Source organism: Rattus norvegicus, chromosome 6, assembly GCF_021556685.1.
Source record: "Rattus norvegicus strain SHRSP/BbbUtx chromosome 6, alternate assembly SHRSP_T2T, whole genome shotgun sequence".
NCBI lineage: Eukaryota > Metazoa > Chordata > Mammalia > Rodentia > Muridae > Rattus > Rattus norvegicus.
Genome location: NC_141539.1, coordinates 137,986,841 through 138,013,691, shown reverse-complemented (window position 1 = coordinate 138,013,691; position 26,851 = coordinate 137,986,841). Strand labels below are relative to the sequence as shown.

Here is a 26,851-nt window from a genome sequence, read left to right as displayed (position 1 = left end):
GCCTCCTTTAAAGCTCGGGGTGCCCCCAGCACCCCCCCACGGCCCCACCCCACCGCGAGGCCCCGCCCCCTCATGCATATGCAGGTGCGCGGGTGACGAATGGGCGAGCGAGCTGTCAGTCTCGTCCCGAACTTGTTGGCTGCGGTGCCGGGAGCGCGGGCGCGCAGAGCCGAGGCCAGGACCCGCCGCCGCCGTCGCCGCCGCCGCCGCCGCCGCCGGGTGGGAGCCGGGCCGGCCGCCGGAGAGCGGCTGCAGTAAGCCGGAGCCGCCGCCTCCCCTGCACGCCCGCCGCGCAGCCCGCGCGCACTGCTCGACCCCGCCCGCGCCGCCTGTGCGGCCGCCGCCGCCTGTGCGCCGCCGGGCTCGGAGGGCGGGCGGGCGCTGGAGGCCGGCGCGGCGGCTATAGCGGGCGCGGGCGGCGGCGGCGGCGGCGGGGCCGCGGGCGGGGTCGAGGCGGCGATGCGGGCACGCGGCTGGGGACGCCTGCCTCGGCGGCTGCTGCTGCTGCTGGTTCTATGCGTGCAGGTGAGCGGGGCGCGCGGCGGCGACGGGCGCGGACGGGGCGCACCGGGCCGGGCCGCTCCTCCGGGCCAGGCGGCGCACAAGCGGCCGCGGTCCGGAGCCTTAGGAACGGCGCGAGGGTGGGGGCGGGGTGGAGTCGGCGACCCCGGCCCGCGCCTCCCTGCACTCTGAGCTGCCTTATTTTTAGGCGACGCGGCCCATGGGCTATTTCGAGCTGCAGCTGAGCGCGCTGCGGAACGTGAACGGGGAGCTGCTGAGCGGCGCCTGCTGTGACGGCGACGGCCGGACGACGCGCGCGGGGGGCTGCGGCCGCGACGAGTGCGACACGTACGTGCGCGTGTGCCTTAAGGAGTACCAGGCCAAGGTGACGCCCACGGGGCCCTGCAGCTACGGCTACGGCGCCACGCCCGTGCTGGGTGGCAACTCCTTCTACCTGCCGCCGGCGGGCGCTGCGGGAGACCGAGCGCGCGCGCGGTCTCGGACCGGCGGCCACCAGGACCCGGGCCTCGTCGTCATTCCCTTTCAGTTCGCCTGGCCGGTACGTGCGCCCCTCCCCCGCACTCAGCTTCCCTACGCGCCTCGGCGCCCGCCGCGGTCCCTTCAGCACCTGCGGCCGCGCGGGTGCGGGCCGCGCGCGCCCAGACGGGGCGGGGCCGGCAGGGGGCGCCGCGCCGCGGGCGGGCCTGGGGCGCGTGCTCTGGCGACCAGGTTCGCGCCTGGCCACGTGGGCGCGCGGGGTTCCCGGGGGCCCGATAGGCTTGGGGTCGCGACGGGGTGGGGTGGCCAAGGTCCGCGTGCACGGCGGCCCTCGGAGTGTGCTTACGTCGTCCTGCGCGTGTCAATGCGTGGGGAGGTGTGAGGCGCCTGCGGCCCGGCAGGCTGTGCAGGCATGTGCGCTGCGCGTGCTGGGGCTGGTCCGGGGCAGGCCCTGGCGGAGCCGTCCGGGCCCGCGGCCAGCCTGCTCCTGCCCTGCAGTTTCCTGGATGCCCGGGGGCACGGACAGGCGCCTGGGACCTGCGCAGGGATGGCCTGATTGTGTGTGTTGGCAGAAGCTGCTATAGATGGAAAGACCCCCCCCCTCCGAAAGGGAAGAGACACTAACAAGGCTCCCAGTCGTAACCCTCTGTGGCACCGCTGTTTGCGGATGTTTTATTTTGCTTGTTAGTTTCTGGAATTGGGAAGCATCCTGTCTGTTTAGGGGTGGTCAGGTCAGGCAGGAACCCAAGCCTGGGCATGCTAGGAAGAAAGGTGGTGGGGATCCAGCTTTGGGAGAGACAGGTCCGGTGCCTATGGTGGAAAGGCCTGGGAGCAGGGAGCCTTGCTTTTATTCACTTCCTGGACCCGGATGGTACCCATATCTGATTGTCTGCAGGTGTGAAATTAGGTAGGCGCAGACGTGAATGTGAATACGGTTAAAAGCAGCTGGTAAGGGTGGCTCTGGAGGCCTGGGACTAGGGAGTAGAGTGGGGTATCAGGCAATGACCCAAGAGCTTCCCTAACTGATTTGCGTGGGGTTGGTCCACCTACGAAGAGCCATGGGAGTGGGTCTACCTGGTGCCTTGGTCCGGAAAGAGACTTCCGTTGGGTGCCAGGCATGGATGGGCAGGTTTGCCCTGCTCTGCTCTTGCTCTGAGCTCTGGACAGCTCTCTTTTGAGGCCACCCAGCCTGTGCCTCCATCGGTATCTCTCCCCTAGGCTCCTGCCCCATATGTAGGGTCCCCTTGCCTAGCCAGGTATCCTGGACCCTGGGGGCTTGTGATAGGAAGTTTACCCTTGAGCTGGAAAAAGGCAGGGGCAGGCATGGGAGGGGCCCTAGGCAGTTACTATTGGCCCTGCCCCCCTCGCCCCCACAGCAGCACAGCAGGCAGGTCTGAGCAGGGCCGACAGCCTGTCATCTGCACTTGGGCCCAAGCCAGCGTGGCTCCAAATCGCTACCTGAGGATGTGTTTTCTGCTCGAGTTGGCAGCAGTGGGTGTGGGGGCAGGGAGGGCCTGGAGGAATGTGGCGGGCCAACGCGTGTCCCTCGTGGCTCTTTGCCCCGCTGGCCAGCCGGTTGGTGTGGAACGGGATGGGACAGGCCCTTGCCTTCCTTCGTGTCTTGGTACTTGGTCTTGGGGACATTTTAACTTTCTGTTCCCATCTGCCTTCCTCAGATGCCTCAGGAGCAGGCAGGTTTCTAGCCTGGATACCAGTTTGGAGGTTGAAGGGTATCTTGTGTTTGGGGGGGCAGTCCTGGTTCCCCTTCTCCCGTCTTGCCGCATGACCTGGCTGCCAGGCACGGAGCTGGTGCCGTGATGCCAATACCTTGGTATTTCCGCTCTTTGGCAACAGCCCTGCGGCCATACTGCTTGATTTGCCACAAGTTCGTCTCTGTCCCATAGGCCAGGGTACATTTGGAATCCAGGTGCCCACTGGAGCATTTGGTACCCGGGGACAGCAAGAACCAGCTGGGACTTGGGTTCCTTGGGGTTGGTGGAGGGCCCTGTGGAAAGACTGGTCAGTGTGGAAGGCAAGCAGGCACAGCCTTCTCACAGCTATGCCTGCACCGAGGTAGCTGTGGCTTCGCGTGTGTCTCAGAGCCTCTTTGAGTGGATTCTTCGATGTGGAAAGCCGCAGCAACCCCCATCAGTTGTGCATGTTGCAGATGGCCTCAGGAGATGTATGTTTTCCCTGGAGCGGCTCTGGTGCCTGCCTATACCTAGCAGCGGGGAGGCCACGTTCAGCACGCATGCTTGAGCTCTGTGGGTTGAGCAGGTGGTTGGTGGAGAGTTCTGAGAAGAGCGGAAGCTTTCCTTTGGGGTCTGGTGGCTGGCATACTCGGGAGGTCCCCGTTGGCTAAATGAGGAGCAAGGTGGTTGCTGGCCCGTCTAGAGGGCTGTGCTAGGGATAGGCTGCCAAAGGAGAAGAGGTCTCACCTGCAGGCCTGCCTGGACCGGCTTGCCTTTTGAGCCCAGGGTGCAGCCCTGCTCCAGTCTGCTTCCTTGGGGACAGGCCGATGATTATGCACTGTCAGAGCCGGAAGACTGGTGGCACAGTAGAGTGTGGGCTCCGTGGTGCTTCTGGGGTCGTGAGTGGGAGGGAAGTGGGTCTGAGGCGGCCCTGGTTTCTGAGGCAGGAAGAGTCAAACCTGGCAGCCCTTCCCTGAGACAGAGACAGTGCCTTTTACACTGGGGCTCCTGAAGCTAGCTGAGGCTGCCCAGTCTGCCCTCTCCTGAAGTCCCCAATGTAGCTTTGTGCTTCCTCTCCCCCTACTGGCTGTCTAGCACGCAGCCATGTGTGTGCTTGAGGAAGGAGGCAGGGCAAGGGGGTCAGTAGGACAGAGGGCTGAAGGTGGTCGTAGGTAGTGGCGGCCGCGGGTGCTGGAACAGATCTAGGAGCACAGACAAAGGGCCCGACCCTACCTGACCAAGGTGGGCTATTCTAGAATGTGTGCCTTTCGTGTACACCGAAGGACCACCCTGCCCTCTGTGCCTTTTGGGACTGGGAAGGACAATGGCCTCTTCAGCATAGCCCACACTAAGGCACGTGCCTCTCACACCTTCCCCATAGGACCAAGAGTCCTCCTTGGTTGCACCTAGGGGCAGGTGCTCCCTTGTTCTGTACCTGACGGTCCATCTCCCTTACAGGTTGGGTGTCTTGATCAAGGCCACGTAGCATGAGGCCTGGTAAGACTTTCCGTAGCCAGCAACGTGGGGGGCTCCATGAGGCAGAAAGTGCTAACCTGGCCAGTGGAGGATTCAGACATAGAAGTGGACTGGGCCTAAGTCCCTGGCCCACAGGAGTGAATGGAAGAAGCAGCTGCAGTGTAACGGGCGAGGGGTGACTGCTGTACGTGTGGGTTGGAATGGGAAATGAGCTGGGCCACCAGGAGATTCTGGGGAGCCAGGCCAGAGTTCAGGCTAGAGGACATTGGCAGCAAGAAAGTAAGGGACCGTAATCACCCCCAAACCCAGAAGGAATCATTATTAGCAGACCGAGGCCTGAACTAGTAGTCCCTGTCCATACACCCCATCCTGAGCTGGGTGTCCCATATCCATCCTGATCCCAGGCTGGCTGATTCCCTCACAGCAGGAGCCTGGGAACCAGCAGCGGGTGACCCAGGGCACCTAGGCTAGGCCTTGGCTGGTCTCGGATGTGGGGTGCACCTGTCCAAGCTCAGGCATGGGTTGGCCTACTGTCTCTTCCCGTGCTCCAGAGACCCAGAGCCTAAGAGGGTGGGTTATCGCTTGGGTGACAAAGGTAACAGAGGCCTAGGCCTCTTCAAAGCTCTGGTTTCAGGAAATGTGTCTGTGCTTACAGCTCTGTACATTGGCAGCAAGCGTTGAGCTCTCTCAGGAGCCAAGACAGCCAGCCAGAGCAGAACAAGCCTTGTACCTGAGGCCGGGCCACTGAGTACCCTGGCCACAGGGCCAAGTGGCACACCTGGCCCTCAGTCTGCCTTTCCTGTGTTTGTCTGCTGTCCCTTTAGCTCTATGCAAGCACTGGGCGAGGGGATTACAGTTAGACTTGACGTTTGAGCAGTGATGGACTTGGCTGGGGGTGTGTCCTTTGGGAAGAGGCTCTACTGTATAGAACTCCAGAAGCTGTCAGGCAGGTGACCCAGGAGGGCTGCCCTAGGAGGAGGGACCAGGATTTTCTGACTGCTTTCTGGTGAGCCCAGGCAGGTGGTAGCTCTCTGTCTCTCCCACAGTCCTCCAGTCTTCCCAGCCCCCCCACCCACTCAAGAGCCCCAAGATCCTACAGGTTTCCAGCCCAGTCCAGTCGCCTTTATCCTTCTGTCAGTTGGTAGGATTTGGGTTCCCAGGCAGGGATGCACACAGCCATTTGTAGTAAGGGATGTGGGACTGGAAGCTGGGGGAAGGGAGGAGCTGGGGGGCCACTGCGGCAGGTGGGGTGAAGCCACAGGTGCTGCCTGCCTGCTGGCTCAGGTTCTCTCTGGATGACTTCCTGCCATCCAGGTGTAGGGAGCCCAGCTGGCGGGCGACAGGCCCTCTCGGGCGGCGGGCGGGCCACATCCCCTCGGGAGCAGGTAACCGGAGCCCTGGGCTCAGGCTGAGGTGCTGGTAACCCTACCTGTGTGTCTGGCGTGGGTTCCCTGGGAGTGTTCCCTGGATCATCCGAAGCGCAGGTGTGTGCAGGGAATCTTACGCCTGCCCTGTGGCTGTTGCCTCTGAACCTAGCTGGTGGGCTTGGCCCATAGCAGCAGCAGCAGCAGCAGCAATGGCAGTGATCTCAGGCCCAGTCTGGCCTTGTCCTCTGACCACAGCATATCAGCTCCTTGCTCCTATGCAACAGCTGAGCGAGTGTAAAACCAGATGGCCTCAAATCTTACTGCCCACTTGTTCTGATGGGATCCAGTGAGGTCTCTGGAACCCTGTGCTATGGCCCTCTCTGTTCCACATTCTTTGCTCTCTTGGCCCTGCCTCCTCCCCTTCTTCCTCCTCCTCTTCCTCCTCCTCCTCTCCTCTTCTTTTTTTTTTTTTTTTTTTTTTTTTGGTTCTTTTTTTCGGAGCTGGGGACCCAACCCAGGGCCTTGTGCTTCCTAGGTAAGCGCTCTACCACTGAGCTAAATCCCCAGCCCCTCTCCTCTTCTTTCTCTTCTTCCTCCTCCTCCTCTTCTTTCTCTTCTTCTTCCTCATCCTTTTCATCCTCTTCTTCCTCTTCCTCTTCCCCCTCTTTTTCCTCTTCTTCCTCTCTGTTCCTCCTCTTCTTCTGTCTTCCTCTCTGTTCCTCCTCTTCTTCTGTCTTCCTCTTTTTCCTCCTCTTCCACCTCTCTCTTCCTCCTCTTATCGCTCCTCTTCCTCCCTCGGGCTATGGCCTATTTCTCCTGGGGCTCTATGACCTGGGCCTGTCCCTCACTTTCTCTGCCTCCATCTGTTGGTACAGGGGCTGTAGGCAGTCTGAACTCTGCTCTGCACTCTAATGAGTAGGCGGGTAAAGGACTGAAGGGGCAGGGAAGGCCTGGGAAGAGACTGAGGACCCCGTTTATCTCCAGGGAGCTAGCCTTGGCCAAACAGAGGCCCTGAGGATGGCTTTCCAGGTGGTTAGGGCGGCGTGTAGAGAGCCCTGGAGAGCCTGCAGCCAGTCAGAAGAGGAGAGCCCAGTAGGGATTCCTTACGGCTTCTGTGCATAGGGCTAGGAGGCTTGCTGAGAAACCAGGGAAAGGAGCAGGTTAGGGTGGGAATGGGAAATGGGAACAGGGAAGAGGATTTAAGGAGGACTCAGATGGTATTAAGGAACCTGGTAGTGGCTTCTTGGAAGCAGGGGTCCAGTGGCTCTCTGCTTTTGGCCTTGTTTTTTTTTTTTTTTTTTTTTTTTTTTTCAGAGCTGGGGACCGAACCCAGGGCCTTGCGCTTGCTAGCAAGCGCTCTACCACTGAGCTAAATCCCCAACCCCTGCTTTTGGCCTTGTTCACATGGCACAGGCCTTATGTCTGATGACAGACGCTTAGAGGAGGTACCAGAGTAGGAGGTGAGAGTGTTCGTGCTGAGGTGCCAACAGATAGGGGAAGGACAGAGTCTTCTAACACAGAGGCCCTGTGAGGCTGGCTATGACTGGCTGAGTAGGGAATAAGTTCTAGAAAGCCAGCCTAGAGCTTAGCCCAGGTTAGATGGGGCTCCAGTGAGTCTTGGGGAGGGGAGGGTTCTGAGGGCTGAGGAATGGCCAGTGACTCTCAACCATTTAGGAAAGCACGAGGTTTCCTCAACATAGGCAAGCTGCAGAGGAAGGGGTGCCTAAGGTCAGGGTGGGCTCAGACTACCTTCTCACAAGGGCAGTCTTCTGTTGCCAAGGTAACGGATCACAGCAGTACTCATCACCATAGCCTGGGGCAGGAGGGACAGATGGTGAAGGCCAGCCATGATTATGGACTGAGGCTGTGCCCAGCACGACGCCTCTTGAGCCTCAGTATCCCCCACCTGTACAGCAAGAGACCTTCCTAACCCTTGCCCTGGGGTGACAGTAATGAGACTGACTGTGTAGTCTCTGTTGTTGTTTCTGTTGGGTAGCCCCTCCACGAGACTGGTAGAGTGACTGCCGTGTAGCCAGGGGACCTCCCTCTCAAGTGGGCTTAAAGCGTATAGCACCATGTGATTTTTCAACTCCAGCTCAGACCTCAGGGAAGTGCAGGGATATATTCCCAATGGAAGTGCTCTGCCCACAGATGCCTGAGCCCCTCCCTCCCTTCACCCTTTGCTGACTTCAGGAGCTTGCACAGGGTGGAGCTGAACTGGGCCTTGGGGACCCCAAGAGCAAGGAGCCAAAGCTTCCAGAGAGGTGCAGCCAGGGATAATCTGCGGGGTCTGTAGAGGAGCTAGGCCAGTGGATGGGGATGGGAGGGTACCGCAGAACCTCGGGACAGGAGTTCTCTGCTAGGCCTGAGCAGCCCAGAGTCAAAATGGCCAGGGTCCTGCTCCCTGCCCCCATCCTGTATAGCAGCAGGTGGGAGGGAGCCTCAGGCACCTGACCAGCTCCCCTCTGCATCTGCAGCGTTCTTTCACCCTCATCGTGGAGGCCTGGGATTGGGACAATGACACCACACCAGATGGTGAGTATGCCCTGTACTGGGGGAAGCGGCTGGGTGGGGGGAGACTGCCAGCAAGAGTTTCTGGTCCCCTGGGCCAGAGTGCTTGTGACCAGCTTCATGGCCCTCTGTCTGCTAGGGAGCAAAGACTCAAAAGGCTAGAAGGTCTTATTCCAACAAAAGGAGCTCTCCACACCTGTGGCTTTGCTCCTTCTCTCCTGGTGTCTTCAGGGCACAATTTTGAGGCCCATGTTGGTGACCCCGGGGAATGGGACACCCTCAAGCCGCTCTCTGGCTTTGTGATGTTTTCTCTGTCTTAGAACATTAGAGCATGAAGCTTGAGGGTCACCGCTTCAAAGCTGGCTGTTCTGTGTGTGGTCTGTGTATGTGGCCGGGGGATCATCTCAGCCTTTTAGTGGAGAGGTGGAGGTTTTCTATGGACAAATGGGGAAGCTCCTCGAGCAGAGTAGAGTACAAAGGCCCAGAGACAAGATCAAAGTGAATATTGGAGGATCAGGGTAGAGTTCTTGTGATTGGGGGATGAAGCAGTCAGTAAGGCTGGGCGCAGGTCAAGCAGGCTCCTGGAGTAGGGAGCCTCTTCCTGGGGATGTATTGTCCTGGCTGCCGTGCAGACAAGAGTTTGCAAGGCCAAAACAAAGGCCAACAAAGAGGGTGCTGAGTGCATCAGGACAGAGAGGCTGAAGTAGGCAGCTTGAGGGGCTAAGGTAGAGGCACGGAGTGGCTGCTAGAGTAGACCCAAGGTTATGATCACATGTAACCCTTGAGACCTTCTAGAGCAATGCACAATGATCAGGATGAAACCCAGGTCCAGTGATGTCGCCAAGGATAGGCAAACAGGGAGAGCAGGAAGCTCAGAGTAGGGGTCAGCCAAGGTCCAAGGAAGGCAATCAGGGGTCTTAACAAAAAGTACAAAGCCCACTGGCAGAGGTCTAGCCCAAGGCACTGAGTGCCCAGCTAGGGCTGTAGGAGGAAAACGTGGAGCAGGAGGACTGTAGGAGCAGCCGCCATAGAAAACCTCAGACAGCAGCGGCTGGTGCTGGACAGCCTGCTTCCGTGCAGCAGGAGGCCCAGCTGTGGAAAGTCCGACCTAGGGTCCCAGAATTTTGTCTTAGGGTGGATCAGTAGGGTGCTTCTGGGAGCCAGCGGCAGAACAGGAAGGAGGAGAGAAAGGTGACCCAGGGCTGGTGTGGTGCCCGTGAGTGTGGAAGGAAGCTTAGGGCGGACAGCCCTCCTGACCCTATCTCTGTGAGAGTGGGACGGGAGTGCTAGCTTACAGGGTCCTGGTTAGAGCTTCTGCCCAGCCTTCTCGTGGGGGCCTGGACTGTGTCCCTCTGCCCCTGGCTCCTGCAGGGGTGGCAGCCTTCCTGTGCCCGGCCACCCTGTTGTCCCTGAGGCTGCCTGGTAGGGTCTGTGTGGCATTCCTGGGGGACTGCCGGGTAGCCGCTGCTGCTGGCTAACTCGGCTGCTCCCAAAGAGGAGCTGCTGATTGAGCGGGTGTCCCATGCTGGCATGATCAACCCTGAGGACCGCTGGAAGAGCCTGCACTTCAGCGGCCACGTGGCACACCTGGAGCTGCAGATCCGAGTGCGCTGTGACGAGAACTACTACAGTGCCACCTGCAACAAGTTCTGCCGGCCCCGGAACGACTTCTTCGGCCACTACACCTGTGACCAGTACGGCAACAAGGCCTGCATGGATGGCTGGATGGGCAAGGAGTGCAAAGAAGGTGAGGGGTCTGTGTCCCGGGGTGGGATGGGAACGGGCACATGGCAGGGCTAGCATGGCTGGCTGCAGCTGTGCCTCTCTCTGCCCCTCTGTTCCAGCCGTGTGTAAACAAGGATGTAATTTGCTCCACGGGGGATGCACTGTGCCTGGGGAGTGCAGGTGAGCACCACGCCTGCCCTTCTCTCCTTCACCTGAGCTGCTGCTGAGCCCGCAGCAGCTGGGGCACCCTGTGGCCTTTCCCAGGCCATGGAGTATGTGCCTCTTCATGCCAGCTGCCCACCACACAGGGAGTCAGAGGCTATAGAGCTGGAATGGAGCCCTGCCCTTTCCATGGTGAAGGGGGCAGTACTGTCCTGAGCATGTGGTGTGTCCAGTGGCATTTTCTCCATAGGACAAGGGAGGGTAGCCCTAGGTTGTCACATCACTAAGAGGCAGAGGTTAAGGGGCTGTATGTATGTGGCGTGTAAGTGATGTGTGTGTGCATGCATTTGTACACGTGTGTGTGCGCATGCAGGCATGTGCTCGTACAAGTGTGTGCACATGTGTTTGTGCATATGTATGTGCATGCACGTGTGCACACATGTTTTGCATTTGTACACAAGTGTTTGTGCATATACAAGTGTTCATGAGTGTGTGTGTGTGTGTGTTTGTGTGTGTGGGTGGGTGGTGAGTGTATGTGGTGTGCATGTGTGCATGTTTGCATGAATGCTACATAAATGTGAGGAGTCCGCTGCCCAGGCGAGCACAGTAGCAAGTCAAGGTGGCGTGCTAGTGGCAGAGACTGGCATGATTCTGCAGAGAGAGGCCCAGGGGGAAGAGGGGCCCTATCAAGAGAGGCTGAGGAGAGCCACACAGTGTGGCAGTGAGGAGCAAGGTATATGGGAGGCTGCAAAAGGAGAGTGATGTGTCAGTGGGGTGGCGGGGCGGGCTGGACCCGCAGACATTCTCAGGAGCAGGGATTTGATGATGAGTTTGATATAGGAGTGAGAGGGTGCGGTCAAGCAGTACCTTGCAAGCCTGTTAGCTTGAGCTACTAAACTGTGGAGCGGTGGTGGCTGAGGTAGGGATGGCTGTGGGAGAGGCAGGCCAGTGCGTACAAAACAGGGTGGTTTGGATGGACCTGGCCTTAAGGCAACACAGAATGTGGCAGAGGTCAGGTGGAGAAGGGGGGCTGGGAATGTTTTTGCCTGTAGCACTTGGAGGCCCGCAGACAGACTGGTAAGGAGCCTAGAGGGGGTCCTGCAGCCTAGAGCAGAGTGGAAGCCATTGGGGCTCCGGAAGTATTATGGAGGTGGTGAGGTCAAGTTAGTGGGGTAGAGGAGAGAGAGAAGCAAAGGTTCTACACTCTGAGGTGTGTGCATTGGGGAGGCCGCCCTGCGGGGTTGGAGGGTGTAGGAAAAGGGATGAAGATGGGCTTCTCAGGCTGGTGGAGCCACAGCTGTAGGCCTGTGAGGCCCTTCTGCCATCCTGGTTCTCACTGTCCCCAGGTGCCCTCTAAGCCATGGGTACACCCCTTGGATCTCTTCTGATGAGGACAACAAGGCACGTGTACTTTTTGGTCTAAAGGAGATAGCCAGGGAGTGGGGAATTGAGGTGGGCTGGGGGCTATGGTGGCATTGGCCCGGATGGTGATGCGCTCAGCTGCTGGGCTGGTTGCTGGGCAGAATGAAATGGATGTGCAGGGGAGAAGTCCCCAATGCCGCGTGCACACGGTGTGGTTTCAGGCAAGGCTTAGGAGGACTCAAGGCAGCGAGTATGAGGGGCACCTGGCTCAGGATGGACCAGCTTCTTATACCAGGAGCCACATCCAAGGTGGGAAACGAGGGCAGGATAGGCAGCGGAAACTGTCCATGTGGATAGCTCTCTGCCCCGGGGGTAGTCTTTTACAGCCTGGCTCTGAGCAGTGTGCTGGAGCTGGGCATGGGGAGAAACACAGGAGCCTACCCTTAACCCCACACCAGAGCCCAAGGTGTATCATCTTGAGTCTGTATCAGCATCCCCGTGTGGTTGGTCCTGGAGGGAGATGAAAGATGATGAGTCAACTTCCCCACCATGCAGGAAGGCTGTGTGTGGGTAGCACACAGGCAGGAGCACGGGGAAGGGAGCAGGGGTAAGGGGCGGTGGGCCAGAGGGTGAGGCCAAGTGGCCTCCTGCTGTCAAGAGCTCAGGTTTCATCAGAGGTCGCCCCTCCCTGACCGGATGCTTTTGCGGAGATGGCTTCGCTTTCCTGCCACCCTCCCCAGGCCCTGGAATGGCTGGCAGGAAAGCCACAAGGTGGGGTCTGGTGTGGGATGGCCCCGCCCAGGGTGGAGAACCTGCCCTTGGGACTCAACGGGGTCTGGGCTCAAAGCCTTGGTGTTCCCTGGTGGACGATCCAGGGCTAGTCACAGCCTGCTCTGCCCTCAACCTCCCCATATCACCTGGAGAGAAGACTCCCAAGGAGAGCGGGGAGACCAACCGTGGGACCTGCCTTGGACATTCTGGGCTGGATCCTGGGGCCAGCCTCAGTTTCCCTATGTGAGCCTGGGTGAGCCGGGCTGATGACTGCTTGTGTGCGTGGCTCCAGGGTAGCTCAGGAAGGGCTGTGGTTTTTCCTTCTATAAAAATAACTCCTGTGTCGGGTGTCAGCGTGGAAGTGACGCGGCCTGCACGTCATTCCTGCCCCGCAGGACCTTAGCCTTTAAGGAAGGGGCCCCCAGAGTCTTGTCCAGGGCCCAGAGGGCAGCCTTACTGGATGGAGCCCTGTACTCTTCACCTGCTGGCTCTGTGTTGGCCACTTACCTATATCCTGAGGGACTCCCCGGAGGGGACACTAATCCACAGTGTGGTCAGAGCCAGGTCTTAAGATTATGGCTTCTGACAAGATCTTCATTTGAGTCTACATTTTGGGCTCAGCTGCACTCAGCGTGGCCCTCCCTGGGTCGGACATTACAAGGAGTCAGAGGAACCTCTGTCTGCCCTTGAATAGCAGTTAGGGTATGGGCAGCACCCAAGGTCACAGAGCCCTTGGATCTCTCCTGATGCCTCTTCATCCTTCTCATTCTTCTTAGATCCCGGTTGCTGCTGTGGCCCCAGCAGCACCTGGTGAGCAGGACCTGGCACTATACCCCTGGGCCTCCCCCGGCTGGGCCTTCCTTCCAGGCGCCTGCTGGTGGGGCCTGGCTCAGAGCTGAGTCCTAGAATAGCTCAGGGGGGAGTGACGGGACAGCTGGGCAGACCATCTCAGCCAGTGGCCGGGAATGCCCGTGACTGAGGCCGGCCACCGGCCCGTAACCCCTGCTTGGTTTAGAGCTGCTCTCTAGGGCCAAGACCCAATAGGGGTGGCCTGCACTCGTGTGCCTGCCTCCCATATCCCTTCCTCATCTGCCCAGCTGATAGCTGTTGCTCCATTCTCCAGGTGCAGCTATGGCTGGCAGGGCAAGTTCTGTGATGAATGTGTCCCCTACCCTGGCTGCGTGCATGGCAGCTGTGTGGAGCCCTGGCACTGTGACTGTGAGACCAACTGGGGTGGCCTGCTCTGTGACAAAGGTAGATGGTGGGCAGTGGGCAGGGCCAGGCCTTGAGCCCTGAAGCCAGGCCCATCCCTGAGAGCCCTGCCTTTGTGCCCAGACCTGAACTACTGTGGCAGCCACCACCCCTGTGTCAATGGAGGCACCTGTATCAACGCCGAGCCTGACCAATACCTCTGCGCCTGCCCAGATGGCTACTTGGGCAAGAACTGCGAACGGGGTACGTTGGAATGCTGTTTCTCGTGGAGCCTGGCTGAGCCTGGTTTTCATTGGGGTACAGTGGGCTGTACCCCAGTGAACTCTGGGTCTCGTGGGCTTGGGGAGGAGTGCTTGAGTCCTGTGGGGTATCACTGTACCCGTGCTCTGGTTCTGCAGCTGAGCACGCCTGCGCCTCCAACCCGTGTGCCAACGGGGGCTCTTGCCACGAAGTGCTGTCTGGCTTTGAATGCCACTGTCCGTCGGGATGGAGTGGACCCACCTGTGCGCTTGGTGAGTGTCTGGGGGCTTCACAAGGTAGGAGTGGGCAGCACTTGGGGGTGTGGTTGAATGCACGGCAGACAGACACCGTGGCCAAACAACAGTTGGTTCTTTACATGGCACTGTGCCTCCCTGCACACTGAGACCCCCGTGTACTGCGTCCCTTTACTCTCACTGACCACACCCCACGCCATTGACTTCGCCCTCCCATTTGCTGGCCGCAACTGTCTCTCTCTCCCCACCCCTGCAGACATCGATGAGTGTGCCTCTAATCCGTGTGCGGCGGGTGGCACCTGCGTGGATCAGGTGGACGGCTTCGAGTGCATCTGCCCGGAGCAGTGGGTGGGGGCTACCTGCCAGCTGGGTAAGGGCTCCCCGGGGGCCGTCTGTGCATGGGCTGTGTGCTATGCATGCGTCTGCTACTGCTGGCACTACTGGGGCTGCGGGTGCCAGGTGCAGGTCACAGTGGGTGAGTGGGGCCGGAGCCCCACAGCTCCCCTTGTCTCATTCACAGACGCCAATGAGTGTGAAGGGAAACCGTGCCTTAATGCTTTTTCTTGCAAAAACCTGATTGGCGGCTATTACTGTGATTGCCTCCCGGGCTGGAAGGGCGCCAACTGCCACATCAGTCAGTATGGGTGGGCAGCGGCGCAGGTGGGTGGGGCTGGGGAACACAGAGGGCCCCCCTGACCCTGCCCACGTGCCCTTCTGTCTCTAGATATCAACGATTGCCATGGGCAGTGTCAGCATGGGGGCACCTGCAAGGTGAGGAGGCTGCCCCGTGTCCTGCCAAATCTGGGAGGGTGGAGGGTGGCTGGAAGGGATCAGGGAGGGTTGTATGAGGCCCGCTCACCCACCCACCTGTCCACACGCCTAGGACCTGGTAAATGGGTACCAGTGCGTATGCCCACGGGGCTTCGGAGGTCGTCACTGCGAACTAGAGTACTACAAGTGTGCCAGCAGCCCCTGCCGTCGGGGTGGCATCTGTGAGGACCTGGTGGATGGCTTCCGCTGCCACTGCCCACGGGGCCTCTCTGGTCCGCTCTGTGAGGTAGTAACCTAGAGGGGCTTTGGTGGGAGCCACCTCACGGTGTGCTGGGAGTGTTGCCCACTCTGTACTCCGAAGCCTGTCTGGGAGGGTGCTCACAGTATCACCAAAGTCCGGCTCATCCCTTTGTCTGGACAATCTTTTATGCTTCACCCCCTTCCACGGGGGAAGCCTGCAAGAAGACCCTCTCCCCAAAGGCAGAATCACGTATTTGATGGCGTGGGGCCATCACGGGTCAAGGGTGGGCCTGGGAAGAAACAGGTGACTTTCCTCACGGCTGCTACCCCTGACCCCTGTTGGGTGACCACCCATGCCCTGAGCTATACATGGTTTTACTCTGGACTCACAGGCTTCTTAGCGGCCCATGGCCCAGGCCTGGCTTCAGGTCCACGGGGCATGGTGGTACTGGCTGTAGAAAGGACCTCTCTTGGCTCTGAAGGCGGCCTGGCAACATGGGGGTCAGAAGCTGGCCTTCCTGCCGACAGGAGGAGCCAAGACCGGATGCTGTCTGTGGGAGGCAGAGGAAGCTTTGCTGCTGTGGAGGCGAGGGCGGCAGGAGGGGGCTGGTGGCCCACAGGTGTTTCCGTCCAGCTGATGGTGCTCGGGCATTCTCGGGCGGGCGGGAGCTTCAAGCTCAGCTCAGCACCGCTGGGTCTGAGGCCCAGAGGCCTGGTTGTCTATGCTGAACAGTGCCTTTATCAGGAGCGGGACACCCTTTATCTGCAGGTGGACGTGGATCTCTGCGAACCAAACCCCTGCCTCAACGGTGCTCGCTGCTACAACCTTGAGGATGACTACTACTGCGCCTGCCCAGAAGACTTTGGCGGCAAGAACTGCTCTGTGCCCAGGGAGACATGCCCTGGTGGGGCCTGTAGAGGTGCGGGATGCAGCCCTTCAGGCCGGGTGGGAACCTGGGTGGAGATGGGTCTGATCCCTGTCCATCTCTTCCCCACAGTGATCGATGGCTGTGGGTTCGAGGCAGGGTCCAGGGCGCATGGTGCTGCGCCCTCCGGCGTGTGCGGTCCTCACGGGCACTGTGTCAGCCTGCCTGGGGGAAACTTCTCCTGCATCTGTGACAGCGGCTTCACGGGCACCTACTGCCATGAGAGTGAGTGGTGCGCAGAGCGGGCGGGGTGGGGCAAGCTGGCCAGCCACGGGGACAGCTCACCTGACCTCTCCTGCAGACATCGACGACTGCATGGGTCAGCCCTGCCGCAACGGGGGCACGTGCATTGATGAAGTGGACTCCTTCCGCTGCTTCTGCCCCAGTGGCTGGGAAGGAGAGCTCTGTGACATCAGTGAGTCTGCACCCCTGCCTTACCTGGACTGCCCCTGGCTAAGGCCTGGCTCTACCCCCTGTGTCCTACTCAGCACTGCCTGCATGGGCCTGAAGTCATGGGGTGGAATCCCAGGCTCCCATGTGCTTGGGCCCAGCTCTCGCTCTTCTCCGTGAAGCCCTCCCCAGCGCCGGTGACCCCCGCTGACCGGCGTCCTCCCCCCAGATCCCAACGACTGCCTCCCCGACCCCTGCCACAGCCGCGGCCGCTGCTATGACCTGGTCAATGACTTCTACTGTGTCTGCGATGATGGCTGGAAGGGCAAGACCTGCCACTCACGTAAGTGCCCGGGGTTTCTGCAAACGAGCAGAGGGGCCGCTTGCCAGGACCCTGCTGTGGTCAATATGGCCTGCCCGCTGAGCGGCTGTGTGCTTGCAGGCGAGTTCCAGTGTGACGCCTACACCTGCAGCAACGGTGGCACATGCTATGACAGCGGCGACACCTTCCGCTGCGCGTGCCCCCCAGGCTGGAAGGGCAGCACCTGCACGATCGGTGAGCACCCTGCCTGGGCTGGCTGCCTCCCTCCAGCCATGTTGGGGTCGACCCAGGCATCACAAGAAGTCCTTTCTCCCTCCTTGCAGCCAAGAACAGCAGCTGCGTGCCCAATCCCTGTGTGAATGGAGGCACCTGTGTGGGCAGTGGAGACTCTTTCTCCTGCATCTGCCGGGATGGCTGGGAGGGCCGCACCTGCACACACAGTGAGCTGGAGGGGCTTCAGGTGGGGGAGGCCTGTGGGTTCTGCTTAACTTCACTTCTTCCGACTTCCTGGAAGTCCAACCCCTCCCCCTGCCCACCTCACACATCCATACTCTTGAGACCTGCCCTGCTGTTTTCTAATTCAGCCCCTGTGCAGGAGCTGCATATGTCCTTCTACCTCCCCTGAGCCATCACTCTGCAGCCTGGGGCTCCTGCTAAGACACAGGTCCCATTCCAACTATAGTTCCCACTCCTGGTGGCCTGCCTTGGGGTCCTGAGCCTTCCTGAGCCATCCCACTGGCTGTGCCAGGCTGGTATGGACAGGATAGTATCTACCCATGAACCCCAGACACAAAGATCTGCTGCAGAGGTGTGCTGGGCAAATGTGTACTGAAATAACCGCCCTGTCTTTCCCCTTAAATCCAGACACCAATGACTGCAACCCTCTGCCCTGGTGAGTGGCGGCCCAGGAGGCTGGTGGGGGGCAGGGCCCATCATGGGGGACCCCTTATGGCCACCCTCTCCCTTGCAGCTACAACGGAGGCATCTGTGTGGATGGCGTCAACTGGTTCCGCTGCGAGTGTGCACCTGGCTTTGCGGGTCCTGACTGCCGTATCAGTAAGCAGCCTAGGTGGATAGAAGGGGTTGGGATTGGGGGATTTGTCTAGGGCCCCCCCTCCTGACAACCCCAGTGTCAAGAGCTGGGGAACATAAACACCCATGTCCCGATAGATGATGTGGCCACAGCCCTCTCTTGCTTCCCATTTCATTCTCATGTCTGCATCCTGTGGGCGCCTAGTTCCTTCCTGAAGAGCCAGTTGCATCTTGGGAAGAGGGAGATGGGCTGCAGGGTGGAATGCTCCCGCTCACTCTGACTGCTGGGATGCCTCTGTGGGTGCGGCCACCTCAGAGAGAGTGGAGCACAGAGGCAGTGGAGGAGGGTGAGGACCTGAGGGTTAGAAGGCTTCAGGCTGGCAGAGAGAGTGGCAGCCTAGGTAGCTGTGGGTTGGTCAGTTGGTTGGTCTGAGGTACAACCTTCCAGCCCCCTGCCTCGCCAACACCCTGGTCCCCGTGTGGGGTGCGCACCCCTGAGAACGCAGCCGCTCTTTTTGCAGACATCGATGAGTGCCAGTCCTCACCCTGTGCCTACGGAGCCACGTGTGTAGATGAGATCAATGGGTACCGCTGCAGCTGCCCACCAGGACGTTCCGGCCCCAGATGCCAGGAAGGTAGGCTGCCTGTGACCGTGGCCAGGGCACGCACCAGACCCACCCTCCCTCGCTTGGATACTATGCTGAACCTCCTCCTTCTCACCACAGTGGTCATATTCACGAGGCCCTGCTGGTCCCGGGGCGTGTCCTTCCCACATGGGAGTTCCTGGGTAGAAGACTGCAACAGCTGCCGCTGCCTGGATGGCCACCGGGACTGCAGCAAGGTGGGGTCAGCCCCTCCTCCGCCCCCTCTTGCACTCTGACCCTGAGTAATCTGAACCTGTAGGCTCACTCAGCTACCAAGAGGCTGGTGCAGGGTGCGGGGTGTAGGTTAATAAGGCTGCCCACTCCTGAGGGCCATCTTAGGGGATGAGCTGGGAGGTCTTGGGCCTACCTCTCTTCTTGGTGAACTCCTAAGTTCTGCCTAGCTCTTTCTATTTTGACAGAAAGTCCTTTCTGGAGTAGAGTTTTGCTGGCCTCCCTAGAGCGGGCCCCTGGGTGGTAGAGACACTGGCTTGAAACTTACCGACTCATTCATGCCTTGTCTCTCTGGGCTGCCTGTGCCTGTCTGTGCCTCCCATCCACATGTGTCTCCTGGGTGTGTCTCTTCCAGGTGTGGTGTGGTTGGAAGCCTTGTCTGCTGTCCCCTCAGCCCAGTGCTCTGAGTGCCCAGTGCCCACCAGGGCAGCAGTGCCGGGAGAAGGCCATGGGTCAGTGTCTGCAGCCCCCCTGTGAGAACTGGGGGGAGTGTACAGCAGAGGATCCTCTGCCCCCCAGCACCCCCTGTCTGCCACGGACCACTCATTTGGACAACAACTGTGCTCGCCTCACACTGCACTTTAACCGTGACCAAGTGCCTCAGGTTTGTGGTCCCAGGATCCCCACGCTTACCCCTAGAATGATAATAGTCTACTCATGGCTCAGCTCACATTAGTCCGGAAGCCCATGGATGTCCAGATAGATGGCCACCAGTGGGCTCACACGAGAAAGCACTGAGCCTAGGCGTTGTTGAACGAGAGAGGTGGGTGGTGGGGGGATGGTCCAGTCAAGACTGCTAACGTGTCCAGTGTTCCAGGAGCTTAGACGGCAGGGCCTAAACGGTGGGCCATTCTACTTTGGATTGCCATTCAAAGGATAGTCCCTGTTTCTGATAGTGCCCCATCCCCATCCTCTGCCTGTTCCCTAGAACAGAGGAGCTTGGTCCTCACAGTGCCCATTCTGCCAACCCCTACTTCCTCCGAGCTCCTCCCGTTGCCTACAGACATACTGGGTCAGGAGCAGGATAGGCTCCCACTGTCCCTCTTCTGCTTCCTGGATGGAGCCCCCTGACCCCATCAGTAGAGAGACGAGTGGTCTCAGATCTTGGCCCCAGACCCTGTTAACATGTTGCTTACCTGCCCAGGGCACCACCGTGGGCGCCATCTGCTCTGGAATCCGAGCCCTGCCCGCCACGAGGGCGGCGGCACGAGACCGCCTCCTCCTGCTGCTCTGTGACCGCGCATCCTCAGGGGCCAGTGCCGTGGAGGTGGCTGTGGTGAGTGTGGGGTGGGGACCGGCCCTGAGAAGGCCTCTAGACCCTCAGTGGCTGCGTGCGACACTCTGGCATCTTGCAGGACAGTGGCAGACTTGAGGAGGGGAGGCGTTTACATGGCGGGATGGAGACCGGGGTCGGGGGCTGGGAGGGAACTGAGATAGGAGACAGATCTGGTATCCCTGCAGGCACCTCCACAGCTGAGTGGGGCCGTGTGGGAAGCTGTATGCACATAGACAGCAGCAGGAGGGACCACCAAGGTCAGCAGCTTAACTGGAAAAGAAACAAGGATGTGGGTTTGGCGTTTATCTCCAGGATGGTCTAGGGCCCAGTGATGGTAACCGGAGCTTGTCCTTTAGAGGCAGTGCTGGCTGCGTGGTATGAAAGACAGAGTTGGGTGGACCAATTGACAGGCAGAGGTGACAGGATGGGTACCAGGCTGGTGGGAAACAGTTTCAGACGTGGCATGAGCCACTCCTTTTTGCCTGGCTTCTGGAGCCGTGGATATCAGGTCTAGAATAGATCCCTGCCTAGCGTGCGGAAGGAGGTAGGAGAGGATGCTCTGGAACTCTGAAATGAGGACCTCCGGAAGTGGTAGCCATGAAAGCCAGGGTGAGGGCAGACCACCTAGGTCAGGCAGGGTTGGGGTTAGCAAAGGGGTGGGTGGGGCAGGAGACCAAGGCAGCCCTGCGACAATGCAGTGATGGCAGCGTACAGTGTTCAGAGAGAGGGGAGAAGAGAAAACTGCTTGGGCGCGGGTTGGGCGCCAGCACACATGAAGAGATAGAGTTGCGTGGCTGGTTTTGTTGGTGTAGCTTGTCAGGTGCAAATCTGGGAGCTGAGTGGACTGAGAAAGCCCTGCAGCCCACATACAGGATACAAGTGTTTGAGAGGGGCAGGGCCGGGCCACATCTATCTGGGTTGGCGCATCTCTACATCAAGATCCAACTTCACCGACCTTCCCATTTCTTGTTCTCCAAGCCCGTTCAGATCCTTGCCGTGTGTAGTACAGCACGGACTCAGCTCTACCCGTGGCAGCCCTCTGTACATATGGCTAGGACCCGATCAGAGTTTGGGCAGTGGCTATGACAGGCTCCTGGGATGTAGGAAGGGGGGTACCTTTGGGCCGTCCCCCCAGTGTCATCCTCTGCCACAGTCTTTCAGCCCTGCAAGGGACCTGCCCGACAGCAGCCTGATCCAGAGCACAGCCCATGCCATCGTGGCTGCCATCACCCAGAGAGGAAACAGCTCACTGCTGCTGGCTGTCACCGAGGTCAAGGTGGAAACAGTTGTTATGGGTGGCTCTTCCACAGGTAAGCTGGGGTTGTGGGGGCTCGCAGACTCAAGACCGGTGTGAATTGCTCAGAGGGATGAGGTGTCCGCTGCCACCGAGCTCCATTGTGGAAACCAGAGAGTCCCTGCTCAGTCTGTGTGGACCAATGGGATGTTTTCCTCCTCTCCTTCTCTCTAGGTCTGTTGGTACCTGTGCTGTGTAGCGTGTTCAGTGTGCTGTGGCTTGCCTGTGTGGTTATCTGCGTGTGGTGGACACGGAAGCGCAGGAAAGAACGTGAGAGGAGCCGGCTACCACGGGACGAGAGCGCCAACAACCAGTGGGCTCCGCTCAATCCCATCCGCAACCCCATTGAGCGGCCAGGCAGCAGTGGTCTGGGAACCGGGGGCCACAAGGACGTACTCTACCAGTGCAAGAACTTCACACCGCCGCCCCGCAGGGCAGGCGAGGCACTGCCTGGGCCGGCCAGCCACGGGGCTGGTGGGGAGGACGAGGAGGATGAGGAGCTGAGCCGCGGAGATGGGGACTCTCCAGAAGCAGAGAAGTTCCTCTCACACAAATTCACCAAAGACCCCAGCTGCTCCCTGGGAAGGCCAGCCTGCTGGGCTCCGGGGCCCAAAGTGGACAACCGCGCCGTCAGAAGCACCAAGGATGTGCGCTGTGCTGGCAGGGAGTAGCCGGCCTCCAGGCTGGTACCCAGAACCCTTGCCAGCACCACGCTGCCTCCCGGACCATAGGAGGCCAAGGCCGTGTGCATAGTTTCTTTATTTTGTGTAAAAAACAAAACCAAAAACAAAAAACAAATGTTTATTTTTTACGTTTCTTTAACCTTGTATAAATTATTCAGTGGCTGTCAGGCGGAAAACAACGGAGTATTCTCGGATCACTGCTATTTTTGTAAGGTTTCCGTGTCCGCACGCACTGTGGCAGGAGAGCAGGGCGGGCGTGTTTGTGTTCTCACCAAATCGTATAATGTTTGTTACCACGGGCTGTCGCTGTTTACAGAATCTTCTTTTTTATTCCTCATTTGGGTTTCTCTCTAGCTCAAGGCCCAAAAGCCCATGAGACCCGTGGGCTGGGCCGTGGCTCTCAGTGAGATCTGTGGCTTTCAGTGTGGCCTGTGGCTCTCAGTGGGACCTGTGGCTGACAGTATGGCCTGAGGCTGTCAGTGGGACTGTGGCTGTTGTCTTAGCTGTAGCTCTCAGTGGGACCTGTGGCTGTCAGTGGCACCTGTGGCAATTGGCCTGGCCTGTGGATGTCCGTGGGACCTGTGGCTGTTAGGGACATCTGTGGCTATTGGCTTGTGGCTTGGCTGTCAGTGACACCCATGGCCGTCAGTGGCACTGGCTGCTGGACTGGCCTGTAGCTGTCAGTGGGACCCGTGGTGGCCCGTGTGATGCTGGTTACCATAGCTGTTGGTGGCACCTGTGGTTGTCAATGGGGTTGGAGGTCACTGGTGTGGCCTAAGGCCGCAAGCAAACCTGGCCCATGCCTCGGCTAGCCCCTCCAGCCTGCTGTCCTTGCTTCCTCCTGCCCAGAACTCTCCAGAGATCTCCAACTGTGCTTTCAGAAGTGCCCTTCCCAACTGCTCGGTGTCCCTCCAGGGACGGCGGCAGTATTGAAGCTTGTGACAAGTGCCTTCACACAGACCCCCTCCCAGCTGTCAGCGTTTGCCGTGGGCACCAGGCCGCTGCCCACCTGCCGGCCCCGGCCACCCTCCTTGTGAAAGTGCATTTCTGTAAATATGTACACATTAAATGAATCACTCTGTATATTTGATTTAATAACTTAAACGTTTTGGCCTCCCTGTTCTTTGGGTGATGTTCCTTTTCTCTACGTGCAGCCAGGACACGGGCAGAGGTGGGACATGGCCTGGGTGTTGGGCCACGTTGATGTGGGATCCTTGAGGTCGGGTGGTTCTGTTGACCTCAGCACAGTGGGTGACTTGTCGCTCGGGCACTGCTGGAGTCCGGTTGTAGTTGACACCGGTTTGGGGGAACCCTCCTGGGGAATAGGGTATGGGGAGTGTGGTTGCCTGGCCTCCTACCTCTAAGCATCAGTAAGAGGGCTTTATGGAATAGGACACCATCAGGAACGATGAACTCACCAAGTCTAAGAGACCCTAGGTTTGAGAGAAGGAAGCCCAAGGACGCCACAGACTTCTGGCCAGTTCCCTCTTGTCTTTAAATCTAACTCGGGAACTAAGGAATGAGCAGTGGTGGCCTCAGTTGGGGCTGGGTGTTGGGAGCCAATCCAGGGACCACCTGCCAGCTTGTATACAGTGTTTGCCTCCTGGGACAGAGGCTAGCAGAAGGTAAAGAGCAAAGCCAGCATCCTCAGCTCTGAGGAGCAGAAAGATCGCTTGGCTCTTGAGAGGAAGGGTCTCACCATACTTCTTGCTGGGTAAAAAGCTGGTTTGGCTCCTGACAGGGTTTCTGGAGATGCCTTGTGCTGTTTCTCTACACTGCAGTGTATGTGATGAGTCTCCACGGTACCTGCCGTCTTCCCACCAACCTCTTTGGAGCAGTGCTAGACCAGCAATAGCACTGCGCAGTCCAGACGCAAGGCTGCCGGGGAGGGTGGTCTTCATCCTGACTCGGTAAGATGTGAAACTTACGTTCCCATGGTTATACTGGCTAAAAGGGGCCCCTAGGCTTCACGTTTCTTAAATGGTAAGCTTGAGGCCCTCAAGGGCATGAAGGAAATGAATACCAACTTCCCCCCATTCCTAGAATTCTACCCACTGGCCTCATAGATGACTTTATAAGGTCATCAAACAGTGAAGACTCTCAGACCAACAGGAAGCCTGGCCTGTAACCAGAAGCCTGAAGGACAGACTGCAGAGACACCTGTGTGCACAGTAGGGCTCTCAGTCAATAACCATGGAGCAAGGCTGCTCACCGTGCTCAAAGCAGATGCCTTAGAAGAACTGACAGGCTGGAATTGAGCAGACCCCACAGAAAGGAAGAGAATATGGACCCCCCCAATGAAAGCTTCATGTAAGTTCAGTGGATACCGTGGAACTAGAAGATGATCCTCAGAAGATGACCAGATCCTGAAGAGAGGGAGAGAGTCCAGTTGGTACCGCCTTGCTGCAGAAGTGTGGGAACCGAGTCCAGTTACTGACCGAGAGACCCTGCCTCAAACTAAAGGTGGACGGCTTCTGAGAAGGTCTGCAAGGTTGACCTCAGGCTTCCATGTCTTCACAGTGTGTGTGCACCTACACACACCCATACGTCTCTCCCCATGTGAGCACACGTACACAGCCCAGATGTAGCTGGGGGACAGAGGATGAAAATGGTATCAGCGGCCGAGAGTCCTGGGTAGAAGGCCTGTCATGGTAGTCCTAGTACCATGAGAATACGGTCGGTTTTAGGACGAGCAGGTGTGTGTGTGTGTGTGTGTGTGTGTGTGTGTGTGTGTGTGTGTGCGCGCGCGCGCACGCGCGTGCTGCTAAATCTTTCCTAAAGGGTGTGTATGCATGTTCCTGGCTGCCCGAATGGCGCCAGGGAAGGCCCCATAGGTCAGGGATGGCTCATAGGATGATGTCTACTACATGCCTGCCCAAGGTAAGGTGCTGCTGGAAGCCAAAGTGGGAGTGGCACGCGTGTGATGTGTGTATCGAGTTCACGAGTAGAGCTGGCATCCCTAGAGGCCCACATGTACACAAGTTGCAGGCCCGCACCTCTGCCACATCTACTGTCTACTGTCTCGGGTCCACTTCAGGGTCCAGGCCTTTCTGACAAACGGCTCCCTGCTCAAGCCAGGCTTTGTCAGTGGCTGGGAATTGGTCTCCACTCAGGTAACCTGCTACCCAGCTGGGATGGGAACAGACTGGCTACAGCCAGCTCGTGCTCATAGCTATGCTAACAGGTCTGGATTCCCTAGCTCACTCCACAGCTCCCTCAGTCTGGAGTCTCCACTCTCACTGTGGCCACTGACTGTAGCGGAATGTAGGCCATTCATCTGACACCAGGGTTCCCGCAGGCAAGGGTTCGACCCAGGGCCATCCTGTTCCTACACTAGACCATCGCCTCTGCAGAGCCAGGCAGTCAGCTCCACAGAGGCTCATCCCTCAGGAAGGCCAACCAGAGGAAAGCTCACTTAGATGCTGAGCTGTCTGCCTGCACTGTCACCCTGAGGCTGTTACTGGCCTTGGGTTTGCCCTGGCTTAGTGAAGAGAAATCCGTGTCGTCCCTGGAACGCTGCAGTCTCCAAGGTGACCGTCTGACTGGAGACACTGCTCCTCTTCCTCTATCTACAAATCCTGCTGCCCAGACGAAGAAGAGCAAAATTTGGGAATGAACTGTGGCCCAGCTGCAGATGTACCTGCTCCCTGCCCTAGAGCCGTCTTGTTGCCAGGAACCTACTGTGGTATGTACCACCGGGAAACTGACCACAGGCCCCTCCTCCTGTCCTACTTGTTATCCCTGGGAACCTAAGAGAGAGATTGCTTGAATTCGTGGGCAAGTTGGAGGAAGCCGTGCTCCTCAGTCCTCACATCAAGCCAAACCTCTGGAACTGACTCAGGAGTCTGCCCTTTGCCTTTTAGATCTGCTTCCAGTTGGGGTCTGGAGGCCATGCATCCTAGCACGGTCTGACACTCTCGCCCTTAAACATCAAATGCTGTGTTGTACGAGATGACGACTGTGGTCAGAATAGCCACCAGGAAAGGACATTTGAGCCACGCATAGTGGAGAGATAGGTGTGGGGGCAGGCCACTGAACAGGACTGCTTTGAGGGGCTTCCTGCACCCACGGGGACTTCCTGTATCCCAGCAGGTATGGGCTGTGTGCCTCCAGAGTTGAGGGTCTGGATTCTGCGGGGTGCCTGACTAGGGTGTAGACCGAGGGTGCTTTCTCACTCCTCCAGCAAAACGTACAGCCTCGTCCTTTCCCACGACTGTTTCTAGGTAAGGTGACCCACGCTCAGTGGCCAGCACTGCAGTCTAGATGGCAGGATAGAGAGCCTCTAGCCCAGCACGGAAACACAATCCTCCTCAGAGCTGAGGTCAAATTGCCCTTCTGCTCCCACGTATCTGGAGTCTGCACAGTCTGAGTCCCAGCTGCCATCCTGACCCAGGGAACCAAGTCCTGGCTGGCAGTCTGATGTGGGCATAGGACAGGCCTGAGGGCACGAGTCCATGCTTCTCTTACTCTCACACTGCCGTGAGCAGCAAGTGGGCCCCCCTCCTGGCTGCTTCTCTGGCACTTGGCCCAAGGGACCGCACCAGTTCATTCTGCTTGGCGACAGCTCTGACTGCAGAATCCCCGAAGAAACCAGCCTCAGGGAGCAGTGAGGAGAGTCTACATGGGAACCTGGTCCCAGGGTAGCTGGGCCCATTAACCCCTGCAGGCTAAGCTGTAAGCAAGCTGGCTTGGCCCTGTAGTGACTTCAGGATGGACGTCATCGCTCCTAAATGCAGCTGGGCTTACCTTTCTCCATCAGTCCCTGGCTTAGATCATCCAAGAAGTCCAGGTCTGTAGGGGCTGGAGATCTCAGGTTGATGGCATCTGGGGTTTGGGTTATACCAGTGTGCAAAGGGGAAAGTGAGGTCCTGTGAGGAAGGGGTCTGCCCTACAGGATTCTTTCTGATTCCTACCCCAGAGGACTCAGAAGCTTGTGGCAGAGGCGAGACTAGGGTACAGCTTGGGAAAGAGATACCCCATGGGGTACGCTCTCAGAGGAAGGCAGCAGCAGGCAGGGAGTGAGCAGTACTAAGCAGGGGGTGTTGCAGGGGGCTCTAGGCTAGAGAAACCCCAGGTTAAGCTATTTCTGTGGGAGAGGGGCACCAGGGAAGAGAACCTGCTTGGGGCTGGAAAGGTCACATGGGCCTATCTGTTCAGGTGCAGGGTTTTGGCTTTTAACTGGTGTTAACCCAGAAGAGAAGTGTCTGCCTAGTTCTATTTCACAGAAGAAAGAACTCTGGATGGAGAGGCTAATTTCAAACAAGCCCAGAGG

At 58.7% G+C, this 26,851-nt stretch overlaps 1 protein-coding gene across 5 annotated transcripts; it reads left to right on the top strand.

Moving 5' to 3' along the window:
• The first annotated feature begins 117 nt into the window (after window positions 1-117).
• Window positions 118-22,699, top strand: Jag2 (jagged canonical Notch ligand 2). 5 transcript variants are annotated; one of them, XR_015621694.1, is made up of 26 exons: window positions 118-525; window positions 710-1,060; window positions 8,011-8,068; window positions 9,540-9,791; window positions 9,889-9,949; window positions 13,188-13,318; window positions 13,400-13,519; window positions 13,675-13,788; window positions 14,027-14,140; window positions 14,291-14,404; window positions 14,495-14,541; window positions 14,654-14,827; window positions 15,551-15,701; window positions 15,780-15,932; window positions 16,009-16,122; window positions 16,280-16,440; window positions 16,540-16,653; window positions 16,743-16,859; window positions 17,284-17,311; window positions 17,390-17,475; window positions 17,973-18,086; window positions 18,177-18,292; window positions 18,682-18,930; window positions 19,471-19,602; window positions 20,756-20,912; window positions 21,071-22,683. XR_015621694.1 is itself a non-coding variant. In NM_001414899.1 (26 exon segments), coding segments are annotated over 26 exon segments (3,744 nt in total). In that variant the 5' UTR covers window positions 118-459; the 3' UTR covers window positions 21,568-22,699.
• Window positions 22,700-26,851: the final 4,152 nt, after the last annotated feature.